The 27,826-nt window shown below is 46.4% G+C and overlaps 1 protein-coding gene across 2 annotated transcripts in view; it reads left to right on the forward strand.

Annotated features, from left to right (window-relative positions):
* The first annotated feature begins 787 nt into the window (after window positions 1–787).
* Window positions 788–27,826, forward strand: part of SLCO3A1 (solute carrier organic anion transporter family member 3A1) — a 318,353-nt gene continuing 291,314 nt past the window's right edge. Inside the window, exon 1 of one of the 2 annotated variants that reach the window (XM_027083145.1) lies at window positions 788–1,506. In XM_027083145.1, the coding sequence (XP_026938946.1) occupies window positions 1,327–1,506 (180 nt within the window). In that variant the 5' untranslated portion in view covers window positions 788–1,326. The remainder of the gene's footprint in view (window positions 1,507–27,826) is intronic. The other variant, XM_027083144.1, reaches the window with a different exon arrangement.

A 27,826-nucleotide genomic window follows, 5' to 3' on the forward strand; every position in this document is an offset into this window, starting at 1 on the left:
CTGTCTGCGGACTAGCAGATCCTGTCGGTAGTGCCTTGTGGCACAAACTCCTGGTAATGATTACAAAGAGCGGCTGCCACGGGGCCTGGGCATTCAGGCCAAGGCCAAGGAAGGTGGCCCGGGCCACAAAGCTAGGGGAGAGGTGGGGACCAAGGCAGGCCTGTGGCTAATCTCTTCTTGCTGGCTCCAACTGCGCGGCTACATCAATTTCGAGGATGGCCTCCAGGCAGATGGCGGGCTGCACAAGGCCCTCTGCTGGGGTCGCTGCGACCCTGCAGCCGCCTAGACACCGTGGCTGGGGGCACTTGATACTCTGTACGGCTCCCGACGGGTTAATGGAACTTTCCTTTTGGTCTGGGGCCTTTTAGGCACACCCAGAGGCCTAGAAGAGCAGGAGCAGAGGCCAGCAGGCTGTAGAAGCCTCGAGCAGCTCTGACCTCTGGCACCTCCCCAAGCCCCAGAGCGCAACATCCGTCCCCAGAAATACCCGGGCGGAGGGGAAGGGAGCGCGCCAACCCTTTCCTGGGTACTCAAGTCTTCTCTCTCTTCCTAGAAACCTCTCCTCCCCTCGGGTCTAGCGCCCCGACGCCGGAGCTCTAGGTCCCCGCCCCACAGGGTCGCCTCCGCACCCCATCTCCGCGGCCGGAGTTCCTCCTGCAATACCACCCAGTGTCCAAGGCGGCGCCCCGAGCCCCGCAGCGCCATCTAGGGGCTGGGTACGGCCTTCCTCCCTCTGGGGCACCCCCTCCCTTACTCCGCAGGGACTCCCCCTCTGCCGCGTCCTTCGGGCAGCGGGACGCTTCCAGCCTCGGCCAAGGGGCAGAGCTTGGCGCCCCAGGCCGGTACCCTCGCACCTGCCCCGGGGCACACGGGCGGCGAGGAGCGGCGCGGCGGGGGCGCGCAGCGGCGATCGAGGCCCGGGCCTCGCGGTAGAAGAAGGGGAGGCGAGGGCAGGCGCGGCCCGCGGGCGACGGGAACTGGGCGAGGGCAGCGGCGGGCAGCCGCCGGCGGCGAGGCGGCGGCGGCGGGCGGCGCGAGGAGCCCCTGTGATTGGCACAGCCCTAGCCGGAGGAGGAGGCGAGGGGAGGGCGGAGGAGGAGGAGAAGGAGGAGGAAGGGGGCGAGCGCGGCGGCGGCGGCGGCGGCGGCGGCTGCGAGGAGCCGTGCCTTCCACCTTTCTAGCCCCGGCAGGACGGGGGTGGCCGCCGCGGGCCCGGGGCGGGGACAGCACGCAGCCTCGCCGCGCGCACCTCCGCCCGGCAGCGGCCCCGACACCCGGGGCAAGCGGGAAAGCGGCGGCGGCGGCGGCGGCGGCGGCGGGGGAAGGATGCAGGGGAAGAAGCCGGGCGGCTCGTCGGGCGGCGGCCGGAGCGGCGAGCTGCAGGGGGACGAGGCGCAGAGAAACAAGAAGAAGAAAAAGAAGGTGTCCTGCTTCTCCAACATCAAGATCTTCCTCGTGTCCGAGTGCGCCCTGATGCTGGCGCAGGGCACGGTGGGCGCCTACCTGGTGAGTCCCCGTGCCAACTCCACCGCGGGGCCCCTTCCCCAGCGCGGCTCCTGGGTGTTCAGCTGACAGGAGGAGGGGGCAGCCCGGGCGCCGGGGGCAGGCGGGCATGACCTCCGCCCGGCGTGGAGGTTGGCTAGTGGTGCAGAGGCGGCCGCCGGGGGAGCTGCCGGCCCGGGCTGCTGAGCGAACCGGGAGCCGGCGGGACCGCTGATGCCCGCAGCTGCTCGCGCGGCCGGCGGGGGCTGGGGGGGGACCCGGGTTGGAGAGGCAGCGGGCAGGTGGGCGTGAAACTATCCCTCTCCCGCCAAAGCACAGCCAGAGGGTAAGTTCAGGAGCGCCCCTGCAGAGGAAAGCATCGCGGTTTTCAGGTGACCGGCACATGGAAAGAAAAGCCCGTTAGCCTCTTGCGTTCTCGACTCTGCATTCCATCCTCCGGGAGAACAAATCCATTATGCATCATTTTCTCCGGTAGCTTTCTCCATCCACCAATTACGGAGGGATTTAACAGTTTAGAGTAAAATGCGCCCAAGTGTGGCCCTGATCCGAGCCGGGGCTGCAGGGCGAATATTCCCACTCCGTATCCGTTAGCCATCTCTCAGCGTCTGGGATAAAGTTACAATACCTGGAGAGCAGCTGTGAGTTTGTGTAGTTTTTGCTACCCACTCTTAGACCTCAATTCCCCACCGTGGTATCTCGTTCCCAAGGGGGTATTGCATCATTGTGCACAAGGTACATCGATTTCATTTGCTTTCTGAGGGGGGATTTTAATGTTCAAATGGTTAGGGGTGCATAACATACCAGAGGAAACAGCTTGTAATGACTCAGCAGTCAAATACCTACTATACCCACTGTCTCCTGCCCCGCGCAGGTGGTCCCAACTTGGGTTTAAGAGAATGCACTTCCAGACCCAAGTACGGTCCTGACTAAGCAGGATTTTTCAGAGTGTATAGTGTTAAGACATTACTTGGCTACTGACCTGAAACTGAAATCAAATGTCATAGATTTTGAGTGTTAGTGAGCAAGTTTGATGGAGATAGAATTGGACAAGGTTTTGGCTGTTGGAGAACTACATCCTGAGATAGAACCATGCTCTTTCCGATGGTACCATTAATCCCTTCTTCCTGGCCTTGGGGTGCAGTTAATGAGGGCCAGTCGCTGGGTGCCCTGTACCATTCATAAACAGCCTCCTAAGAATTAGGACTTGCTGTCGGGGAAGTACAACCAGGCTTGGTCTCTTGGTGTGGGATAAAGTCAGTTATGTGGTTACAAGAGAGGGATGTTCAAATTCAGCTCGGTTCCTGGGGTGACAGGCTCACAGGGTTTCTGAAAATCAAATGCATTTTCTTTGCTCCTTGTCAGGTGAGAGGCATTTAAATCCCTGTTACTGGCTGCATCCATGACATGCATGCTGCCGGTGAATCCTGTAGCCAAAAGCACATTTTCATTTCTGTTTAGATTTTTGTTTTATAAAATGCACTTGTAGTTGGAGTACTTAGTTGCAGACAGTACCTGTGGCCTTCGGAGTTTTGGAATTAGGGGATGACCGTGTCTTGGGGGGTGGGTCAGTGTATCAGAGTGTCCTTGGAGGGAATTTGACCATTAAAATATTAAAATAGAGACATGTATTACTAAGATGCAAATGCACAGTAATAAAAATACATGTAGGTTTGTACTGTAGCATATGCAAAGTATGTGGTACCTAACCGGGGCTGTGTTCATCAACAGCTGCCTCCAGTTTTTAAGTTTTTGCCTCAAACCAATTTTGTTCAATAGAGTGGGTTATTCATGTTCTGTATTATAGTATCTAATGTTGGCAAAAATTGAATTTCTTGAAGTATACAGAGTGTTATGGGTTTTGGAATTTGTGGACACAGATTTGGAAGATCACCATTTACAAATAAAAGGTTTTACATCTTAAAAAAACCAAACAAACGCCATCAGAACTTTTCACACCATGAATGATAAGGCATGGGCTCGGTTTTAGCTTGCAATGATTTAAGGATTTTGGAAGGAAAGGAATCTGGGCTTCGATCAGATGAGTGGCCGAAGCCCCTTTAGAAAGTTAAGAAGTAGAGGGCTGGTGGATGTTACAGGCAGGGCTGGCCCCAGGAGATAGGAAGTGGACTCTGATCCCAGAATGGCTGAGTGGCAGGCAGAGGAGGAATTGAGTCCACCTGGTGGGGATCTCCCGGCATTTCCCGCCTGGGCTAATGGAGAGCCTGGTTTGAGGGGTAGGGTAACTGGAGTCAACAGGTGACTGGCAGAAAGCAGATGGAGGCCTAGGAGAGGACGGGCTTAGGAAATTGAATGCATTGTTATTACTTAGAGTGGAGGCATCAGGTGCTCAGGTCTCTGCCTTACTCTGCTGCTCTTGGCTCTCCACTGCCGTCTGAACCTCATGAAAATAGTCTGCTTGTCAGGGTTGACTGAAGCAGCTTGCCATGGGTTTTGCTCTTTTGGGCCGCTTGGGAATTTTCTCTTCATCTTTTATTTGGGAGGTAGAATTAAAAGTTTGTTGCTTCTTCAGTGATGTGAGACTTCTTTATGGCTAATTTGAGAATGAAACATTGCAGGATGTTCCCAGGAAAGGCAACTTTCTCCATTCATGGTGGCTTTCTTAGGAAACCTGAGAACCTGTGTTTGTAGGCCATCACACACACAAGGTCCATGTGCAAGGTGTGTTATATGGGATCTTTACACTGGCAATCAGCCTGCCCCTCTGAGGAAGCATTTTCAGATACCTGATGAAGGGCACACCTTGGGGCCCTGCCAACACTGCTTACTTTCAGGGAGAGAAGGGAGATTGCAAATTCTCTGCCTATGACATTACTTCCTATTTGAGTCCCAAGTCCCCGTAGTAGCTACCTTATTATTTCGTCTTTCCAGGTGCCATTGTTTTAATATTAGGAGGCTTCATTTCATTGCTCCGTTTTCTTTCTGAAAAGACAGATTACCTAGTGTCTTCGCTGACACTGGTATAAGCTGCCCAACTGCAGACCTGAATTAGAAGTTGCCTGTGATTTGAGAAGCAACTTTGAAAAGGTGGACTCTGTGTGTGTGTGTGTGTGTGTGTGTGTGTGTGTGTGTGTGTGTGTCTGTTTTCCCTCAAGAAGCCGCCCAAACTCAAGGTAGATCTATATAGGAGATAGCCACCAATTGTTAAGCTAGGCAGGGGTCCGGCAACTTTTGGCCTGGGTGCTGGGGTCTCCTGGGGAAATACAGAAGGACTTTGATCCTGATGCCTAAACTCGATGATGATGATGATAATATAGATAAGGTGACCTGGGTGCAGCCTGGGCCAGCTGTGGATTCTGAAATCTCTTACCCTTGCCAGTGTTTTAACTGGAAATCATGCTTCAGATAAGACAATAGTCACAGACAACAGTCACAGGGATGGTCTCTTGTAGTCACTTAAACTGCCTGACTGGCTAGGAAATATTTTTTTTTCTGCCTAAGAAGAGGGACCAGGACTTCCCTGGTGGTCCAGTGGGTGGGTGAGACTCCACGCTCCCAGTGCAGGGGGCCCAGGTTCGAAACCTCGTCAGGGAACTAGATCCCACATGCCTGCTGCAACTAAGAGTTCACATGCCGCAACTAAGAGCCCACATGCTGCAACTAAAACATGCCACAACGAAGATCCCGTGTGCTGCAATGAAGACCCAGTGCAGCCAAACTAAATAAATAAATATTAAAAAAAAAAAATGAGAGACCCATTCAGTTTGATCGTCACTGTGTGCAGAAGAGAGAATGCAATTTAATTTTCCTCTACTCGGATCGTTGCTTCTGGTGGCTCCAGTCTGCCCTGACCTACTTGCAAGGATGTAACACCTGCTTAAGTCTTGGGCTGTTTGGAGAAGGCACAGGGCATATGGGAACTGCACAGAGAGAAAGTTGTTTTGTGTGCACTTGGTGTTTGGGGGAGACCCACTGAGATATTCCAGGCCATTCACTGAGGGTAGCCCTTCCTATAGAGGTTTGTGTGTGTTCTCAAATGAGTGAGGACTGGAGGTGATAAGGATGTGTGCAGGAAATTAAGCCCTCGGGCACCTCTGCGCTGTTGTGGAAGAGGCTCAATTGCAAACACATTTGAATTTCCTCAGGATGAAAACTTAAAAAGGTCAGTTTAGTCTCTGGGTGGGGCACACAGGAGGTTCTTATGAACCAGGAATGGGCATGTCCCTATCTTTTTTTTTTTTTGCAGATTGTTATTAAAATAAAGTTTATTTTTTTATTGAAGTATAGTTGATTTACTATTTATTAAAATAAATAGTTTATTTTTTATTGAAGTATAGTTTATTGAAGTATAGTCTAGCTTTTATAGTTATTAAAATAGTTCATTTAATTTTTTTTTTATTTATTTATTTTTGGCTGTGTTGGGTCTTCGTTTCTGTGCGAGGGCTTTCTCTAGTTGTGGCAAGCGGGGGCCACTCTTCATCGCAGTGCGCGGGCCTCTCACTATTGTGGCCTCTCTTGCTGTGGAGCACAGGCTCCAGACGCGCAGGCTCAGTAGTTGTGGCTCACGGGCCCAGTTGCTGTGCGGCATATGGGATCTTCCCGGACCAGGGCTCGAACCCGTGTCCGCTGCATCGGCAGGCAGACTCTCAACCACTGCGCCACCAGGGAAGCCCTAAAATAGTTTATTTTTAACTGAAGTATAGTTTCAGGTGTACAGCATAGTGATTCAGTTATACATATATATGTTATATATACATATATATTTTTTCAGATTTTTTCCCTTATAGGTATTACAAAATATTGAGTATAGTTGACTGTGCTGTACAGTAGTCCTTGTTGTTTATCTATTTTTTATACAGCAGTGTGTATATGTATATGTTAATCCCAACTTCCTAATTTATCCCCACCCCACCCCATTTCCCTTTGGTAACTTGTTTTCCATGTCTTTGAGACTCTGTTTTGTATAAGTTCATTTGTATCTTTTTTTTTTTTAAGAGTCCAAGTATAATCGATATTATATGGTATTTGTCTTTGACTTCCTTCACTCTATTTAGAGTTATGTAAAAATGAAGTCTGAGGTTTTGGTGACAATGTAAGGAGACGAATGACTGACTGTCAACAAGGTTCCATCTCACTGCTTTATAGTCACTCTGTTTCTAGGCTTGAGAACATTCAGTGGGCTTGCAATTAATGGCTGAGGTGAAACAGCTGGATTTGTTCCTTTTCTGTTTTTTTCCTAAAGAAGCATCATTTTGAAGATGTTTTTTTGTTTTTCTTTTGCATATCTAACCCAGAAGCAGACAGCTGAGAGACATTTTTAAAGCCCTTGTCAAATTAGTATGATGACTAAGGCAACTGTATTTTCTTTAATCAAATTATTTTACACACTTATGGTTACTCAAAGTGACAAATTCCCTGCCATTTGCATAATTACTATATAGCCCCAGGTAGGAAGAAATAAAATTACCCTGATTTTTTTTTTTTCTTACAGCTTAGTTGAAAATGTTTAGCTAATAATCATTTAGGGGAAAAAAATTGTTTCTGAAAATTCCTTTCAACCGGCTTTGTGTACATACCTCAGTTTCTGTGGAGGTTTCCTCTTGTGTGCTTAGCAGTCAAAGAAATGGAATTAGTTGTGAAGTGAGCAAGGGCTCTTTCCTGAACTGGGTAACTCTCCCCATTTCAAATTTAGATACCTTACAAAAAGGGTGGCCCAGAGGCCTCTCCACAGCGGCCCTGCCTTGCTAATCAGCCGCTCAGCATTTAAACTCATCTTCTTGCGGGCTGCCTGAATGGTGTTGTTCTCTATGAGGCTGCAGAAGTTTCCTCTAGTTACCAAGGCCACCTGAGCAAGAGGGTCTCTGTGACTTTCTCTTGCGCATCTTATTAAAGCAAGCTTGGGGGTGCTGCCTTGTCCAGGGACCAGGTTCACTTAGTAGACTGGCCAGGCATGAGTAAGTGTAATGTCGCAAAACCGATGAGGATACAGCTGCCTTTCCTATAGAAGTAGGCCTGGGAAAGAGAAAAATATCTGTGAATGTTATTGGCTGGTTGCAGAGAGAGAGCAGAAGTTGGCATTGGTTTCAGCGTCTGTGCCAGGCCTCCTACAGAGGTTGTGGGAGCCACAGGGACTCATGCTGAACTGCCCATGTCCTTGGATTCTGGGGGTCAGGGCCCACCAGGTGACTGGGCAGGTGAGTGTGTACGAGGTGCTGAGCCCTTGCTGCGGTGGAGAATTAGGCCCTGGACCAGCAGCATTTCTCCAGTACCTTACTTCCAACTTAACAGACACGTTTTTTTTTGTTTTTTTTGTTTTTTTTTTTTGCGATACGTGGGCCTCTCACTGCTGTGGCCTCTCCCATTGCGGAGCACAGGCTCCGGACGCGCAGGCTCAGCGGCCATGGCTCACGGGCCCAGCCGCTCCGCGCGGCATGTGGGATCTTCCCAGACCAGGGCACGAACCCGTGTCCCTTTCATCGGCAGGCGGACTCCCAACCACTGCGCCACCAGGGAAGCCCAACAAACACGTTTAACTTGCACAGATTTAACTGCACATACCACTGAATAACCATGTTCCTGTAAAGTAGAGTCAAAATACTTATCACTTTACTCACCTGTATTTTGTCATACAGGTTCCCTGTTATATTCTGTGCATTTGTGTGCATTATCTGTTTACATACATGTTCTTGTAAAGAGTTACATTCACCAAATATAGTATGTTGTCCTTTTGTGGGGGGGGCGATTAAGGGACATTCACTGGTAATTCTGATTATATGGTTCCCATGTGGATTTATTTTATTTAATTTTTTAAACTTAAAAAAAATTAGTTTTGGCTGCACTTTGGCGGCATGTGGGATATTAGTTCCCTGACCAGGGCTCGAACCCGAGCCCCCTGCAGTGGGAGCGTGGAGTCTTGACCACTGGACCACCAGGAAAGTCCCCCATGTGGATTTAGAACCCAGTCTACAGGTGAAGAATCGTCACCTGTATTTTATTCCCTCTCAGAAATGCCGTTGGTAATTGGTAGGCCAGGACAATAGCACCCTTGTTCTTTTAGTTAGTTTTGCTTTCTGTTTCTCTGTCTGCAAAATAGATGATACACAGGAAGAAAAGTGAAATCAGTGACTTCGGTTCATAGGATAAATGAATTGATGTGGTTCTAAGACACTTGTGTTTGATATGATCTAAGTGCTTAGGTGTTTATATGAGATGCAGTATTGCTTAATGATTGGAGCTCTAAGTTAATGGTTAAAATTCCCAGGTGGAGAACAGCAAGCACCCATGGCAGCTGTGACTTATTAGATGAGCATCAGAAGACCCAGGATTCATTCCTGTGTCCTCCTCTTGCCCGCTCTGTGAGCTTGGGCTGATTACTTAACCTCTCTGTGCCTTGGTATTTAATTTTAAAACTCATAGTGTTTCTGTGAGGGTTAACTGAGTCGGTATATCTAAAGCACTTTGATACTCACATGTGGTGAGTACTCGATAAATACTAGCTATTATTATTAATAACAATAACATGGTTATACATATTTACATAAGAACTATGTAGCCCCAACCAATGAGAAATAAAATTATTTCCATCAAGCTTTGGTCTTGGTTTAGTGAATTGTACATTCAAATCATTTCCTAGTTTGCTGTGCATTTTGTCTGGGAGGTGAAAAGTTTTTAAAAGCAAGAAGTACTAATAAATAAGTTGCTAATTCTGTTTGTTCCCTTGTTATAAATACAGCAATCCATTTCATCTTAGAGGTGTTATAAAAATTACCAGTCACGCGGGAGAGGAGCCCACTCTAGTAATAATTCTGCTGACCATTTACAGTCAGTGGGTACTTTGAGGTGGGTAGAGAAGGGACAGCACACAGACGGCTGGGAGGACAGGTGTGCTGAGGCTTCTCTTTGGGAGGCCCTCAGGATCTTTGCTCTGGTCTGTGGCCACAGGGTGGAGAAGACTGGGTAGGTCTTCTAGGTTTGTAGGCAGCTGAGAGGCAGGGAAGAGAGTGTTGGACGTAGAGTCAGAAAGACCTAGGTTTGAGCCTGGACCTGTTCCTTACGTGCTTCCGATGACTTGACTTACCTGAGCCTCAGTATTCTTATTGGAAAAGTGAGGTTGCTGATAGAGCCTGTCTTATATAGATGGTTGAGAGATTTAAATACAAGGACACGTGAAAGAGTGCTGCTCATAGAGTGCAGTGTTCAATAGTTGCTTTAACAATAATGGCATAACCCTGCTGGTTGACCTTGGCACAGCAGACGTCCCTTCCAGGGACCCGAGGATTTGGGGTATTGTGTGTGGCCTGGGCTCTGTTTCCTAAATTGGAGATCTGCTTCTCTGGATGAAAAGTGGCCACTTCAAGGCAGCCTGGGGTGTCAGGAGGGGGCCCGGGAGACATACGTCGTGGACGTATGCTACCCTCCAGGCAGCCTTGTTTAAGATGTGTGACCTCAGAGCTCAGCCCTGGTTGCAGGGAAGGGCTCAGGTCCCGCACAGCACCCACTGCCATCACCTTAGTCCTCTTGCAGTTCTAAGCAGAGCCCAGACACGCAGTTGTGGGCAGTTCCCTGATCTTGGTCCTTTTTGGTTTCTCAGAAGCAGAGCGAGCTCTCAACACAGTCTTGCTTCCCATTCCGCGGATTCGTCCATCTCGGCTTAGGACTTGTGAGATTGTTTAGGAGGATACCTTCTGCACGCGCCACTCTCCTCCCATCAGTGATTTTAGAAGCATCTTTCCTTCCCCAGCCTGGTCAGTGCAGTCCTTGGGAAGGATAGGGCATGACCTGGGCCCTTCTCAGTCCATCAAGCTGCAGCGTGTATGTTAGGTGAGTTCTTAGGTTCGTGTTCAAATGCCACAGGCTTCACAAGAGAGAACATGCACACTGAGGACCCCAATGACCAAACCCTGGTGGCTCTGTGTTGACCTCACTGAGGAAGGAACCTGTCTGCTTCTTAAAGCACTGAACTTTCTGCAGCCACAGCTGTGGAGTGAGCGAGCACGGGGAGCCTTCTTTCTGGGTGTTTCGTGACAACATGTAGAGTGGAAATGGCCCACTGGATGTGGGCAGAATCTCCGCCATTGGCTCTTTATTTCAGTTCTTCTTTGTGGCTGAGTCGAGCCCTTCTGAAAAGGGAAGCCCTTTCTGACGGACTGTTTAGTTGCTTGTTCTTTAGTGGAAATGATGGTAACCAACCCAGCTGTTTCTTAAATGACTGGACATTCCTCTCCAAGCGGGGAAGAGTTATTTCACTGTCTAAGGAGAGCTGGACATTAGAATTTTTCTGGACTTAAAACGAGAGTCTCATGTGTCCCTTCCAGTCAACACTCGTCAGAAATACTTAAAAGCAAAAGGCAACATAGGTTGCTGTAAGCCCTACTGTTTGAAGGCAGGGGGCAGGGGAGAGGTGTGAGCCCACTCTTCCCCTTTGCCTTCATGATTTCCACCATAAATTCCCTGGCAATGGCTCTTTAAGTACCTGCTTCTTCTGGGGATGTCATATCCCACATGGCATCTTAAGTTACCTGGTAACAGAATCGGAGGGTACTGACTATAACGAGGGGGTCTTATTTCCTTAGGGTTGGCTTTGGTTGAAATCTTTGTCGTGAGCCTCAGACTGTGGACTCAGACCCATCCAAGCAGGCAGTGGGTGTGACTGTTGCATCACTAGGATGTGGCAGAAGGTCTAAGCTCTAGGCAGTAGTGTGAGTCCATTCAAAAACCTGGAGTATGCCACTGGCTCTTCTGTCTGTGCATCTGTCTGTCCATCTGTCTATCCATCCACACTCCCTGTGGGGGTTCTGTACTATGTGCAGATTCTAATTTGCCTGGCAGGTTGCCCTTTGGGATGGGTGTCTGGATAATGAACTTGGCTGTGCAGGTAACCCTTGAAACCTCTTCTTGGTAGGTCTAAAGCCTGGCGTGGCTGTCACTTCCTAGCCATCTAAGCTCTGGGCTGTGTAGTGTTAGCAGAAATAGGAAGTTGAGCAGGCTTTCGACAAACAGTCCTGGTGAATGTAATGGAATAATATAGAGTAGAATAGCCAATTCCTTCCTACATCACTGTTCACACGACCACAGGAAGCCGAGGAAGGTAGAAATGAATACTTTCACCTCCATTTCTGCACTTGCAAGGTTGGTGTAGGGTCAAATAGTGTTTTTCAGTTAAAGACTGTTGTAAAATGTTCTTGCAAATGGTTATTGTCTTTCCCTTCTCCTCCACCTTTGGAAAAGGTTTATGTGAAACGGGCAGCCTCCTTCTAATTGTTGGCTTTGCCCCCCTCCCCCTTCTGGCTGCAGTTCTCCCATCCTCAGCTGATTAGAATGAGAAATTACCACCTTGAATATAAGCAAGTTGAAATTGGAAAGCTGCCCTCTAACTGATTATGTAAGCTTGAAAATACTGTACCTGAAATCTCGTGTTTAAGAATTCCCTTAATGAAGATAAAAATCTCAAAGCAGCATGGACGCACCTGTTTTCATTATGTAAGATTCAATTATTGTGGTGCAACCTGTAAAATAAAGAATAGTGTTGATTAGTTCATATCTCCGTTGGCTTTTTGGGTCAGAGAATTGTTTGAAGTACACCCACAGAGCCACGTAGAGCTTAACCCCCTGGAAGTTGGCCGCCACTGCTTCAGCACCAGCACCCCCTTCTCTCCAGGGGTGCACAGGCTCAGCCTAGGTCTGTGGTCACCGCAACTCTCAAGGTTGTAGAGGGCAGGTGTCCGTTAAGGTCGGCTTTAGAGATTGCTCACGCCAGTCAGTGGGACGTCCGGGAAAATTGCTGTTAACCGTGATGGGCTTTATCCTTTGGCCATTTCTTTTCCTGAAGCGCTGCCCTGATGGGACTTGGGATGTCCTTTGTCTCGTTTTGCATAACTGGCATGTGTTTCAACATGGCACATCACACCATCCTCTTCTCAAAGCCATACGTGTGTGGGGTGCCCAGCACAGCATGCTACATGATCCATTTCAGATTTCCAGCCTCCTGAATTATAGACAAGGAGCTTATTTTCTGGCCATGGTATGCACTGGGGGGAAAGGACTTAAAGAGAATGAGACCCGTTGAAATAGCTATAGAAGAGCTTCAAACAGACCTCTCTTGCAAAAAATTTAGGGCAAGACTCATGATGGATTACGCGGCATGTTTGTTGCCTCCCCAGTGCTGGTAGATACTGTGTTTGTTACGAGGCTTAATGTGCTAACAACGGGTTTTTCAGCCAGTCCAAGGGAAGATATCTTTTGGAAACAAAAAGAGATAAATTAGTGCCTTCCCTTTACCTTTGCCAATCCGTGGAGATGCGTATAAATAGATCAAAAAGTCCTGGAGCACTTTTGCTCCAGAGCAAATGGGGAGGTCTGCCTTGCTGCAGCCGGGCTCAGAGTGGCACGTGCAGCCAGCAGCACTTGGGCTAAATCCAAAGGCAGCCCGTGGAACTTGTAAGATGCACAGGTGGGATTGGCCTGCATTGGGACTCCCTTTCTTACGTCTTTCTAAAGATTACATTGTGGAAGCTCTATGCTTGTTGCTTTCATCTTCAGCAAAATCAGGGCACAGAGCTAAGTAACTTACCTAAATGTGCTCCAGAGCTGCCCACATTAGCCAGCAGGTGTGAGCAGGTAAACAGGACGAGTTTTATTTTTGGAAATAATGATTAGAAACATATATAAATAAAAATAATGTTTTGGTGAGTGCTGGGAAAAAAAATCACTCACTTCTCTCGCTGCCTTTTAAAACATCCCTCCTTTTTTTAATAGATGCAGTGTTTCCTGGTAGGAAACACTATCCTTAATCTAGTGAACAGATAAAAATATATGCATTTATATTTATCTGTCTTAATCTAGTGAACAGATAAAAATATATGTGTTTATATTTATCTGTCTTCTGATAGTTTGAATTTCATTGGGGAATGCTTTTGTTACCTAAAAATAATAGTACCAAGGCAGCACTTAAAAATAACCCCAGGGCTCCTGGCACCCAAGACCATCAGGGAGATGATTCCATGAGACAAGTGAAACACTTCAGATCCCCCTCCCCTTACAAAAGAAAGCTGAGTGTTCTAGCGTTGAGGTCTGTCGCCTTCGTGGTTGCCTTTCTCTTTGTGCCAGCTGAGCTGTGGGGGTCAGGCTGGTCAGCTCAACTCTGTCGCCTCCTGGTTGCTCATTAACTTTATTCCTGCCTCTGTCTGCTCGCCCCTGACCCCAGCAGTGCCACGCTTCACCAACCCTGGCAGGATGTCACAGCCAGATCTGCGAGACCCCTGTGAGGGTGTGCTTCCGGAAGTCCAAACCCAGACCACTGCTGAGTGGAATTCTATGCCAGGCTTTTGCCACGGGCACTGTTTTTTTGTTTGTTTGTTTGTTTTAGCCGTGCCCCGTGGCATGTGGGATCTTAGTTCCCTGACCAGGGATTGAACCCGGGCTCCCTGCGTTGGAAGCGCAGAGTCTTAACCACTGGACCGCCAGGGAAGTCCCCCACAGGCACTGTTAATACCCTTCTTCCAGCTCCTCCTTTGCTGGCTTCCCACCATCCTTATTCAGTGGAAAAGGCAGTTGAGCCCTTGCCTCTTACAGGCCCTAACGATCCAATCCCATCCTTCACCACGGACTGCGTGCTAATTCTTGCTGTCCTGGACCAGTTCTGAGCTTATTATATCGTATTTAAGAATGGAAGTGGGGAGAGTTGGCCCTTCCTATTTATTTAAACCTTTTCCTAGGTGGGGTTCATAGGGCAGTAGGGTCATTCTCGAACATTTTCGGTATCTCTAATGTTAGACCAAAATCGGGTTATATTTTCTCCCTTAGATATATAGAGATGTGACGTGTGTAAAGAGAAGGTGACTTTCACAGCAATCCCTGGGTTGGGAGCTGGACTTGGACCCGGAGGTGGGAAGGTAGATGAATGTAAATGTGTTTCTCTGGGTGTTTCTGAAGGAAGAAACTGGGTGTGTTAGTCTGCGCTGCCATAACAAGTCACCACAAAGTGGGTGGCTTCAAACGACACATTTCTTTTCTCGCAGTCCTGGAGGCCAGAGTCTGAAATCGAGGCGTCGGCAGGACCACACTTCCTCTGAGACTCTGGGCAGAATTCTTTCTTGCTTCGTCCGAGCTTCTGCTTCTGGAGGCAGCCCTCGATCCTCGGTGTTTCTCAGCTTGCAGCTGCACCCCTCTAGTATGTGACTCTGAGTTCGCATGGCATTTTGCCTCTGTGTGTATCTCTCCTCCTCTTATAAGGTAGTAGTTAATGAGGGCGCACCACCCTGATGACCTCATCTGACCTTAAATACCTCTGCTAAGACTTTGTTTCCAAACAAGGTCACATTCACAGATCCCAGGAGTTAGGTCTTCACCATGTCTTTTTGAGGGACACATTCAACCCATTATGCCAGGGAATAAAAAGAGCAAAGGACCCTAAAACAGTCTGAGGTACAAAGGGAAAAAAAGAAAGAAAAGGACAAACTCTGCCCTCTTTAGAGTTTTGGATTGGGTAAGAGGATTATGGGATATTGGTTGGAGAGTTATTCTAACCGGGAAGCCCTGTCTTTGAAGAAATACTGCCCTGTGACAATCCGTTCTTCCTTCTTACGGGAGTGGACCTGATTGGGTTAATGGGTAGCTTTGAACAAGTCCTTTCCCTATTCTGGGCATAGCGAATGCAGGGGTTGGATTAGATGATCATTTGATTAAGGGCAATGCATGTTTTAAAAAGCCTAGAAATACATGTGGGTGAGTACTGTGTATAGATGTGGTGCGTGGGTGTGTTTGTGTGCAGTCCATCTCCCCTGTCTCTTACACCCGGGACTGCTTCACAGGAACCAGGCCTGGTAAAATGTCCAGCTGGCCCCGTCTCCTCCCTGAAGCCCCATCCGATTCGATGAGGGTGAAAGACACTTTATGCTGTGCCAGCCAGTCTCAGATTTGGCCAGGTCCGCGTTCTAAGAGGACCAGACATCTGGCTTCTCATCTCATTCATCTCTGTGTTTTTTGGATGGAGGTGGGAGCTGCCTGATTCTCGGCATTTCTCAGCACACGCTCCTTTTTAAAGACTTCAGCTTGGTTTCTGCCAAACTAATTAACTTGGACAACTTCCTTAAGTGCTGTAAGCAATACAGAGTCGAGTAAGGCGTGTTCTTGGCCCTCATGGCGTTTATACATCCTAGTGGGGGAGATGGTGTGTTTATAATGTTTTCATTAATCACTCATTCATTAGACTGTTTCAGGTCCCGGGCCAGGCAGTGGCTCGGCCCTCTTGGAGCCTTGAAGCTAGTGCAGCCGTGTTAACACAGGGCGGTGTGATCTCTGACCATAGAAGCAAACCGTTGGTGTCAAGGTGGGAGGTGGCGTTGGACGTAGGTCTGGGTGGCTGAGGAGAATGTTTATGGTTGCAGATGGAAAATCATTTTCTTGATCTTGGTCAGGGTACATCTAAGGGAACGAGAGGTTAGGGTTAGTGTTGAAAGAGTCTGGCTGGGGAGAGCCCTTGGATGTGGGATGGGGTTGGGGAGCTTCTGATGGAGAAGGGGCAGGCTGGGAACACGGGGCCACAGCCACATACTAGGGCATGTCAGGTCTGGCACCGGGGAGTCTCAGCTCCAGTCAGCAGTGCGGGGGCCGTTGGTATCTCTCTTGGCCGGGCTTCCATCCTTCCCCCAACCACCCAGCTTTGTAGTAGTGCCTGAAAATGCTGCTTGAAGCCAGACTTTCAGCATGTGGAGGCAAGCCATATCAGGCCATCCTCAGACTCAGCCAGGAGCAGGCGTGGCTGCGTTGCATGACGGAGCCAAGGGGCTGAGAGATGCTGCTGGTCCTGGAATGCTGCACTCACCAGGATGGGGGCAGTAGAGGAGGGGGAGCTGTAGCATCCATACACAATGGCACCTCTGTGTTCAACCTCTGAGTTATCTCCAAATGAGATTTCTGCAAGATGAGCCAACATTAGGAAAGGTCCTATCCTATTTGACTTTTTAAAGAGAAAACACACTCTAGCTTGGCCTTGGATGTATCAATTCTGGATAACTTTAAAGCTGGTAACAGAACAAACTGTGTTCACACACAGGAAATGTCTCCAAACAAAAAGTGGGCGTACAGTTTTCAGTTTAAAAATTGGATGGAGGCCATTCAAACTTCCCCTCCTGTTCTCCTTGAGAAGAACTTGGCAAGCTGCAGGGCGGGGGCACTCGTCCTTGGAGTAGTCAAGAGGGTCCAGAGAGAAGATATCCTAGGACCAGAGCTGGCTACTGGGATGAAGGCCCGATAACGTCAGGGCTGAGAGGCTGGTGGAGGATTTACTGAGCTCTTTGCCCTTCAGCTTCAAAGGCTGTGTAGAGGGTGTGTGGAGTCTGGCCAGAATGTCTCCCTGGCCTGTTGGCCCACACCTGTTGCTGCACATGGCTGGTTCAAGCACTGGCTGAGAGCCCCGTGTGGCCACATCACCCGGCTTTACCATTAACTTGAACTTCAGGTTCATGCTTGTGGCTGTTTTTCTTAATATAAAGACATTACTCTCTTACTTATTACACAAGGAATACTTGTGTTGAAAATTTGGAAAATACAGGTAACTATAGATACATTAAAAAGAGAAGAAGAAGAAACATCATCTTTTAAGTGATGTCGTTGTATAATGCCGCGACATGGAGATACGCTGTCGACTTTTTGGGGGGTATCATTTCAGTCTCTCTGGGTCCACCCACCCGCATTCTTTCATGGCTTTGAGGATGTAGTAATGAATATACCTACTTCAAACGAGCTTGAGAATGCTGAATGAGGTAATCCATTCAAAGTGGTAAGCCTGAGCCTCTCTGCAGTATATTACTCTTGTTTATTAGTTATAATAAAATCAGATCACACTACACATTCTGTTTGGAGTCTGCTCTTTCCTCTAAACCATGGTGACCACTTTCTGTAACATTAGATGTTCTTCTCTGGGGTCCTGGTTTTAAAGGAAAATGACCTTATGGTAACTAGACTTATATCATGATGATCATTTTGAAATGTATAGAACATCGAATCACTGTATTGCACACTGGGAACTAATGCAGTGTTGTAGTTCAATTATACTTTAAAAACAAACTCATGGAAAAAGAGATCAGATTTGTGGTTACCAGAGGCGGGGATGGGGGAGGGGGAAAAAGATGAAGACAGTCAAATGGCTCAAACTTCCAGTTATAAGATAAATGAGTACTAGGGATGTAATGTACAGCATGATAAATGTAGTTAACACTGCTGTGTGTTACATATGAAAGTTGTTTACAGAGTAAATCCTAAGAGTTCTTATCACAAAGTCATCATTTCACGACGTTCTGTAAGTCAAATCATTATGCTGTACACTTTACACTTATACAATGTTGTATATCAATTATATCTCAGTAAAACTGGAGGAAACATTTTTTTATTATTTTTATTTATTTATTTATTTTTGCGTTACGCGGGCCTCTCAGTGTTGTGGCCTCTCCCGTTGCGGAGCACAGGCTCAGCGGCCATGGCTCACGGGCCCAGCCGCTCCACAGCATGTGGGATCTTCCCGGACCAGGGCATGAACCCGTGTCCCCTGCATCAGCAGTGGACTCTCAACCACTGTGCCACCAGGGAAGCCCAGAAACATTTTTTTGAAAGAGAATAGCAAAGAAAAATTCTGTTACTGTTTTTGTAAAAACAATATATATTCATTATGAAGAATTTTAAAATGAAGAAAAGTTCAGATAAAAATATTTTAAGAAATTCCAAATCCTGCCGTTCAGAAATAATCATGACTGATTTGGGGTTTGGGAGTAATCATCACACTTTCCTTTCTGCTTCCTCTTCTTCCCAGTTAAGAATCAATTGGGCGGTAGACCTAACACCCAGCTACAGGGGTATAAAAATAACATCTTGGGGTTTATATGGAAACATTTGGAGTTTGGGTTGGAAAACGCAGTTTATGGACAGATTCAGACTTCTCACGACTTTACTCCATGTCAGAATGACAAACTGTGTGTCCCTGTAGGGGCACACCTGCTCAGCTTTGCTCGCGGAGGAGGAAAGAATGTATGTCCTGAAGGAGACATTCACAGAAGGAGAGGAAGAGGTTGGGGCAAGCTTGCCAGGTTTCTTTCTCAGTCTTACTGATTTGATAAGTCACTCCATCCCTCTTTGGGGAGGACTGAATGAGGAAGTCAGAAGAGCAGATGTTTTTTGTCTCTGTTACTTCCAGAAGGTAGAGGTTCCTCTAGTATGGATCAAGGTGTGAATTCTGGGAGGAGGAAGGAGTAATTCCCCCTTATCATTAGCAGCATACCACTGCAGGGTTCTTCTGTTCTTACGTGGAAAAATGGCTCGCTGGCTGGCTGGATATACTTTGTAAAATATATGTTCTTCAAATGCAAAGTTTAATTTCAGTCGAATTTAGCAGAAGATTTAATTAAAACTTGAAAGAGGTCACTGTCTTCTGCCCTTGAATGTTGCTGTCGAAGAGTCTAAGGTCAGTCTAGGTTTTCCTCCTTTATAGGTTATTTGCTTATAGATGAGACGCCTGAGTAATTCTTTCTTAATATTGGACATGTAACTTAAACGCGGTATGTGTTACTGGTGCATAATGTGTGCCATATTTTTGTGGAACTTGATGTTTTCATTTGGTCAACAGAGTCAATTCTTTATTAATCTCAGGGGATTTTTCTTATATTGCCTTTTGAACACTTCCTTGGTTCTGTACGGTGAGTTCTCTACTATAAGGATGCCGGTTATCTGTATGTTGGATTGTCTTTGTACTCCTTAGTTATTTGTTTTGCTTTGATTATTTTAATCCCTTATTTTAGTCCCTTATGCACTGTGTTTCTTTCTAGCTTTCCTCTAGTCAGTAAATTGGTGTGAAGCCATCTTTTCTTAGTTCCATATAGATTTTATTTTACATATTACTTTCTCGTGTTTATTTCTTTGGTTTGCACTCTTGTTCTTTTTGTTTGCTTGTTTGTTAATGTTGCCTTTGAGTTCTCAGTTTATTGAACTCATATTAAGTTCTGTGTCTCAAAGATCTTTTAGGGGGAATCCTCCTCTTCTTGGCTTATGTTTTCTTTTAGGCTGAATACTTTGTCTTTGATACAGGGCTTCATTTTTTCCTTTCCTTCAAGAGTCTGTGTTTACAGCTGCCGTGCCTTTTTGTTTGCTTTTTTCCACTTTGTTCTTGCCTGAGTGAGTCTGCCCAGATCTTTGTTGTTCTGGGTGTGAGTGATTTCTCAATTTGAAGCTTCTCTTTTCTTCCCCCTGACTGCCAAGTTAGAGTTTGAAAAACTCTTCTGTTTTTTTGTTTCTGTTCATGCTTTCTGTAGCCTGACGATGTACAAGCAAACAGGGCAGCTGAGCTATAGCAGGTGGTGTACAGGGTGCTGACTGGTCATGGCCAGAAGATGTGGGCTTGCTGGCTTTTGCTCCTGGGATCTTTTAGGTCCTTTTAAGTGGGTTCAGTCTTCCTGTGTGGGGGCACTCACTGTGTCACCATGGGCAGTATTTTGTGGCCTGGATTTCCCTACATACCCCTGGAGCCTTCACTTCCTTCTAGCAGGGACAGTCAGCTTTGTGGTTCATGGCTCCTCTTCATCGTTTCCTCCCCAGTGAGAAAAAGAGGAATATACAGATACCTATCAGGGTGCTTTTCTTCAGCTTGGTGATACTAATGAAAACGCTCAGAAATTTAATTTAGTCCCTGGCTCATCTTCCCGAGGGTAGTAGCTACAGAGTTATGAGGCTTGCTACACTCTATCATTCTGGTCTGCTCTAGAATCTTCCTTTACTTTCCTTGGAAGGCAGTATTTGAGTTTATGACACTGGGGTGTGCTCATTTTCTTATTTTTTGACTGGTGGTTATTTTATTTCTTTTTTTTAAACAATAAATTTATTTATTTATTTATTTTTGGCTGCGTTGGGTCTTTGTCGCTGCATGCGGGCTTTCTTTAGTTGCGGCGAGTGGGGTCTACTCTTCGCTGCGGTGCGCGGGCTTCTCATTGCAGTGGCTTCTCTTGTTGCAGAGCACAGGCTCTAGGCGTGCGGGCTTCAGTGGTTGTGGCGCACAGGCTTCAGTAGTTGTGGCTCACAGGCTCTAGAGCGCAGGCTCAGTAGTCGTGGCGCACGAGCTTAGTTGCTCCGTGGCATGTGGGATCTTCCTGGACCAGGGCTCGAGCCCATGTCTCCTGCATTGGCAGGCGGATTCTTAACCACTGCGCCACCAGGGAAGCCCCGGTTATTTTATTTATGATTTAACTTTTTTTTCCTTTGGTTAAGTTTTGGAAGAGTGAGATTTTGTGTGTTTGTACCATTTTAATTGGGAAGCATCTCACTTCATTTTCAAAGACTGCATGATATTCCACTGTATTTCATTCTGTTGTATCCCTGTTATTTCTGTGTGGCAGGTCGTTTACGGCTTTGTTTTGCTGCTATAAATCCAGATTTCTCATGACTTTTCTGTTTTGCTTTTCAAATTGTGAAGTGGGGTGAGGAGATTAAAGGAGATAGTCACTGAGGGGAGGGGAACAGGCATTTTTGGGGGGTCTTATGTGCACCAGGAAGTGTGTACATGGTCTGATCTGACTCTCACGACACCCCTGTGTGGTAAATACCATTATTTCTACTTTACAACCAAGGAAACTAGGGCTCAGAGGAGTTGAATGACTTGCCCAAGGGATCACAAGGAGTGTTTGATCCTGGGTCCCTCAGTTTCCGTTTGCTCTAAAAGCCCTTCTCTTTCCTCAGACGGCACCTCAAAAAAATCACCGCTGAATCAAGTGCTTAAGTGTGTTTGATGTCATGCTATCATTTTAACACGTTACTCCTTGTGAGAGAACACTGCTGTTCCTCTTTTTAAAATTTTTTAACTGAGGAAAAGGGTCATGAAGGTTGAGCATGACTTCACTGAGCCGGAGAACCATGTTATCTGCCCTTCCCTTCCCCTTGAGTGCAGAATGGCCTTTGCAGGTGATTCTGGAAATGAACTGTCCTCCATTCCAGAGCCAGTCACAGGGCCCCTGCTCCCAGCATGTTACCACCTGCGTGCTCAGCTCTTGACTGCGTTCTCACTCCAAACAGCCAGCCACTCAAAAACAAGGGCCATTATGTAATAATTCTGCCATAACAACACCTACAAGATTACAGACAGCTCCGTGCCAGTGGGAACAGACACTCTAATTAATGTTCACTTCTTCCACAGATAGGCAGTTTTCAAAACCTTGGTACAAAATTACACGTGTCTTGTTCAAAAAGTATTCCATAGGACCTACCGAGAATAGATTGATATTTATTGAAAGTGTCGTGGTTGGGGAATCATTTATTTACCGGGGTCTTGGTTTTATCATCGATACCAAAAATGGGTACAAGGCCACTGTCTCACTTGTGTGGAATGTTTAGTGGGTTACAAAGTGTTGTCATGGTTTATGTCATTTAAGCCTTATAGTAGCCCTGGGAGATAGGTGGGCATTTTTACCCCACCTTTATTTTTAATTCTATATTATTAATTCTCAAGCAAAACAAAAATAGAAGTTATAATACAATGAACACACCCATGCACTCACACCTAGGATTGAACAGTTGTTAACATTTGGCATATTTACTTCATCTGTTCACATACATATATGTACACACACAAGGATATGCATGTACCTTTTTAACAACTTTAAACTATAGAAATGAAGACACTTCACACCTAAGTACTTCACGCCTCTCCGTAAAGTACGATCATTTCCCTGTAAAACCACAACCCTATTATCACTCCTAATAAATTAACTATTTCCTAATTTCAACTCATACCTGCTACATTATCAGATTTCTCCAAATGTTTCCAAATAGCTCCACTGGCATTGCTAGCTCTATCCCTAGCTCAATCTCTAGAGCCCTCTATCTCTTTTTAAAACAGCCACAAACCAATGAAGGATTGCATTTCACTTGTTATAGGACTTTCGGTTTCTCTTTTTTTCCAATTCTTTTTACTGTGGTAAAATACACGTAACATGAAACTTACCGTCTTTAACATTCTTAAGTGTACAGTTCAGTGACGTGAAGTACATGTATATTGTTGGGTAAACATTACCACTATCCATCTCCAGAACTCTTTGCACCTTGAAAAACTGAAACTCTGAACCCATTAAACAATAACTCTATTCCCTTCTCCTCATAGCTCCTGTCAACCACTGTTCTACTTTTTGTCTCTGTGATTTGACTTCTCTACATATCCCATGTAAATGGAATGATACAGTATTTGTTCTTTTGTCTCTGGATTATTTCCCTTAACATAATGTCTTAAGGTTCATCCATGTTGTCCCATGTTTCAGAATTTCCTTCCTTTTAAAAGCTGAAATAATATTCCATTGTAAGTATATACTTGCTTGTCCGTTCTTCTGTTGATGGACACTTGGGTTGCTTCTACAGTTCAGCTATTGTGAATAATGCTGCAATCAACAGAAGTGTACAACTTTCAGTCTCTTGTAATCTAGGATAATTCCCCCACTTTTTGCTACTGATGTTGACTTTTCAAAGAGGTTGTTGACTCTTTGAAGAGGTCATCATTATCTAGAACTTTCTGCAGAATGTTCTCTATTCAGAATTTGTCTAGTTATTTCCTTGTGGTTTGACCTAACTTGTCCTCTCATTGGATGCTAGTGTTTTCTTGACTAGATTTGCATTTTGCTTACGTTAGGTCACTAGTAAGGCACTCTTTTAAGTACTTCATATTAAAATGTCTGGTTGACCCCTGTTCATTATGCTAAGGTTGACTGCTGTGTTGAGATGGGTAGTAACAGCCAGACCTCTTCCAAGTGAAAGGCATGTTCTCTCCCTTGAAGCTGGTAAGTCATCTCTGCCGGCACTGTCGTAACAGATGAGGCTATTGCCAAAATTCTGAGTAGGTGCTCACTCAGTTACCAATAGAAATAATCTCTCTTGTTTATTGAGAGTCTGCTATGTGCCCGGCACCGGTGCCATACTTGACACACATTATCTCATTTAGTCCTTCACTATTATCCCTGTTTTACAACTCACTGTTGGGGATGCTAGTTGCCCTTCTGCTATGAAGACACTTCTCAGGCCTCTGCCCTTCCTACTGATACTTTCCTTTCCTCTTACTGCTCCCACCCACGGTGGATCATGGTCTTTCCCCCAGGCTGGCTGGCTGGCATGATGTGGGCACTGTCTGCCCAGTTTATAGATCTCCGGATAAGAGCTTGGCTCTGGAGCGAGCCTGCCTGGATTCCATCCCCAGCTCCACCTCTCAGGCATGACTCTGGGTTGGTTTTCCACCCTCTGGATCTCAGTGTCCTCGTCTGTAACTTGGAGACCATAAAAGTACCCACCTCAGAGGGTTCTCGCGAGCGTGAATGGAGTTATCACATGCAAAAGGCTAAGTACGGTGCCTGGCGCATGTGCTCAATGAATCTCAGCCTCATTCTCTCCGTCACCCCTTCATGGGTCCCTGAAGACAGTTGTCAGGCCCTCTTTGCCTTGAGGGTTTTGTGGTCAGCACCGTGGAGAAACGCTGGGTGGGATGGCTAAAAATCAGCAGTAGAGTAATGATGGCGGTCCTAGAGCAGGGCCTGCAAACGGCGGCCCGCAGGTCAAGTCCAGCCTGCAGGCTGGCTTTGTAAGCCACGTGTTTTTGGAACACAGGCATGCAAGTTCATGTACACACTCTTTTTTTTTTAAAAGCAATTCTTTATTTACTTATTTATTTATTTATTTGGCTGTGTTGGGTCTTTGTTGCTGCGTGTGGGCTTCCTCTAGTTGCAGCGAGCGAGGGCTACTCTTTGTTGCGGTGCGCAGTCTTCTCATTGCGGTGGCTTCTCTTGTTGCAGAGCACGGGCTCTAGGTGTGCGGGCTTCAGTAGTTGTGGCTTGTGGGCTGTAGAGAGCAGGCTCAGTAGTTGTGGCGCACGAGCTTAGTTGCTCCGTAGCATGTGGGATCCTCCTGCACCAGGGCTTGAACCCATGTCCCCTGCATTGGCAGGCGGATTCTTAACCACCACACCACCAGGGAAGTCCCTCATGTACGCATTCTTGTCTGCACCTACTTCTGTGCTCCAGCAACAGAGTGGAGTAGTTATGACAGAGACCACGTGACCTGCAAAGCCTAAACTAGGTACCAACTGGTCTCTTCCAGGATGAGTTTGCTGGCCCCTGCTGTAAAAACATAAAGAGTCCTTAGAGCTGTGGTCTCTGATCTGGGGGTCCCAGCTCCCCCAGATGAGATGCTGCCTCCTGAACCCCTGCCTTCAGCTTTCACTCTGAGCATGGCCTTTCCCATTGTTCCCAGGCTTTTGGACCCAGAGCCTGAGGCTGGCTCTGTCCTCTGGGCAGACCTTCCTGCTGATCTTAGACTGGCCTCCTGGGAACAGAAGACGCGTGTGCTCACAGATGTTATGAAGGCCCCCAACCTGGAGATGTTCCTGGATGGGGAAGAGGGTCTTTCAGTCGAATAGGCCTGTTATGTTTTGCAGGGCATCTCTCAGATGACCCTGCGGGGCACAACTTTGGGCTCCACTGGGCCAGGCACCCCATGTAGATGTGGTCTGTGTGACAGGGGTTGTGTATCCCAGGCCTTCCCTCTACTCATATTCCTGGTCCACGAACACTCTAACAGCTAATTATAAATACTTTTGCCAGTATGTTTGGGGTCCTGCTGTTTGACCCAAATGGAACTGATTCAACTTCCCAGAATGAGAAACCTCATTTCCATCAGTTCCTTCTACACTGGAACCGAAACAGACCACTTTCCGAAAGTCATTTTCTATTATGTGTGGCTTGTATTACTTGATTTATTTCCTGGTCTTTAAGGTAGTTTTGTTGATCTGAGGCATTAAATTTAATTCTGATGGTGAAGCATCTCTTCGCTTATATTTTATGGTATCGCCTCACCACTTAAATCAGTATTTAATGTTTTAATTAATTTGGCATGGAGCCTCTGTGAATGATGGTGGCAGTTCTCTTTGTATATATTTTTAATTTTGATGTCCAGCCCCACTCTCCTCTCTCTCTCTTGCCCGTAAAACATTTAAGGTGTTTGTATTCTGTGATGCTACCATATTAATTCAAGATCTGTTTATTGAACTTTTGTGTTTTGCCAAACACTCTTCTTCGTGCTGAGGACACAGCCACTATCAAAACACACAGAAATCTCCGCTCCAAAGGAGCTTACATTGTGGTACTTTTCTGCAAACCTCTGTAAATGACATCAGAGCAATGGCTGAGATTCTTGGAAGAGTGAGTGAGTGTGAGGAGCTGGATGTAAAGACCCCTTTGTGGAGATGTGGGGAGCAGAACGTTGAAGTGAATCCTACAGAAAAAGCAGGATCATCAGCGGAGCGGGGAGGTGTGCTCTCAGGAAAGGAGGGGTGATGTCTGAGGGAAAGGCTCTGGCCATGGCGCCAGGCCCGCCATTGAGAAGGGGAAGGAAGATGACCCCACTGGATGGAGGTCGCAGTTAAGTAAAGGAAGGCCTTGAATTCTAGACTCAATCTCCTAGGCAAAAAAAAGAGTCATTTTAGGTTTTTGCAAAAAAGCGGTCTGTGGAAAGAGGTGTTTTAGGAAGAGAGTAGCACGGGGGGGTCTCAAAGCAACGGGAGACCCGTAGTCTGGCCTGAGCACGCAACCAGAAGTGAAGGGGTGGCGCTGTGAGGCTGGGTCACCTCCCCAGTCCGACGTGCACTAGGTGGCAGGACCACACAGAGACTGTCTTGGGGAAAGACTTCTATCTGAAGCTTTACTGAAGCACAGAGCACTGTGCTGACAAAATGGGACAAGATCTAGCATCCTAGAAGTGAAACCATCATCATGTGAGATCCTAAGCAGTGCGTGGATTTGGGCCTTTAAACTGGCTCCATGACTCCACTTGCATTCCTGGTCCTCGGTGGTGGCCAAAGGCCTCAGAAGAAGAAAGTAGCTCCTTGGGCGTTTGTAGAACGTGGTGTCATCAGACGGTCTTCTTAACACTAGCTCCCGCAGCACAGAGACTGAATACATGATGGAGCCTCTGGAAGCTTCTGTTAAGTATGTTCAGTGTTGTGTTAAGAATGACATTTTGACAGGGGCAGATCAAACACTCTGTTATGTTTTAAAAGCAGACTCTAGTTTTATGTCAAACCATCCAGAATTGTCACCTCCTCGCTGCCTTCCGTACAACTCAGAGCGTGGATTTTCACGTCCAGAAAAGTCTTCATTCACCAGCATTCAAACAATGAAATACTGACAGTAACTGAAAAAGTACCCATGCTTCACCAAAAGGGCCTTATGCTGAAAGAATGTTGCACTTCCTGGAGATTTTATCCTTTTTTCTTACATTTAGGAAATAAGAATGGAGGCTTTTTCCCTCTCAGTTTTCTCCACTTCTTTCTTGTGAGCAGTTGCATCCTTTCTTCCTGGCCTTCAAATATTTCTGAAATAGCTATTCTCAGACATAATAACAACATTAACTAACTGTAAAACAAAGTATGTGACTGTGTTTTAAAACTCAGCCTGTGTTCTGTACCTGTGCTGTTGAACACACACATTTTTTAGGTAAATTTTTTCTTTTTCTTAATTTTTATTTTATATTGGAATATAGTTGATTTACAATGTTGTGTTAGTTTCAGGTGTACAGCAAAGTAATTCAGTCATACATGTACCTGTATCTGTTCTTTTTCAGATTCTTTTCCCATATAGGTTGTTACAAGAGTATTGAGTAGAGTTCCCCGTGCTATACAGTAGGTCCTTGTTGATTATCTATTTTATATATAGTAGTGTGTATATGTTAATCCCAACCTCCTAATTTATCCCTCCCCACCGCCACCTTTACCACACTTTTACCCACATGCGTTGAATGGGGCAGCCGTGCTTCCAAAGGCAATCATGTAATTTGATAGGTCACCGTTATATAGACTGTTAGCATAAGGGTTCTCATAAAATATTTATTGCTTGTCCCTGAGCTGGCCGCCCATAATGCAGGTACATTCGGCATCACTACTTACACTGTGACATGCTTGGTTTCTATCACTTATTTTGTCTGCACTTTTTTTTTTAAGCCACCATCTGCATTTTCCACTTCAAAGTACATTAGTTACCATGGAAACAGTGATGTCATTGGTGGGGGTGAGGGTTAGTAACATCCGCAAGGACAGTATCAAATCATTTTATTTAATGGTTTGAAATTTATTCCACACTTGGGGATGATCAGGAGGATATCTGAGAGGATGGTATGCTTAGGTACTTATAGCTAGTATGGTGCAGGTGCATGCAACAAAAGTCAGCCATTTGTGTGGTGTTTAGGTTGCAAACAAAAATATGCCTGAAAATTAAGGAAAAAAAATAAATATAAAGGAAAGGAAAAGGAAGGTCAAGGGATTCATATAATTTCCAACTGTCCAGGGTACATGGTTACAACAACTGCA

Source organism: Aethalodelphis obliquidens, unplaced genomic scaffold (assembly GCF_003676395.1).
Source record: "Aethalodelphis obliquidens isolate GAN/ISIS:26980383/991018 unplaced genomic scaffold, ASM367639v1 scaffold49, whole genome shotgun sequence".
NCBI classification, from domain to species: Eukaryota; Metazoa; Chordata; class Mammalia; order Artiodactyla; family Delphinidae; genus Aethalodelphis; species Aethalodelphis obliquidens.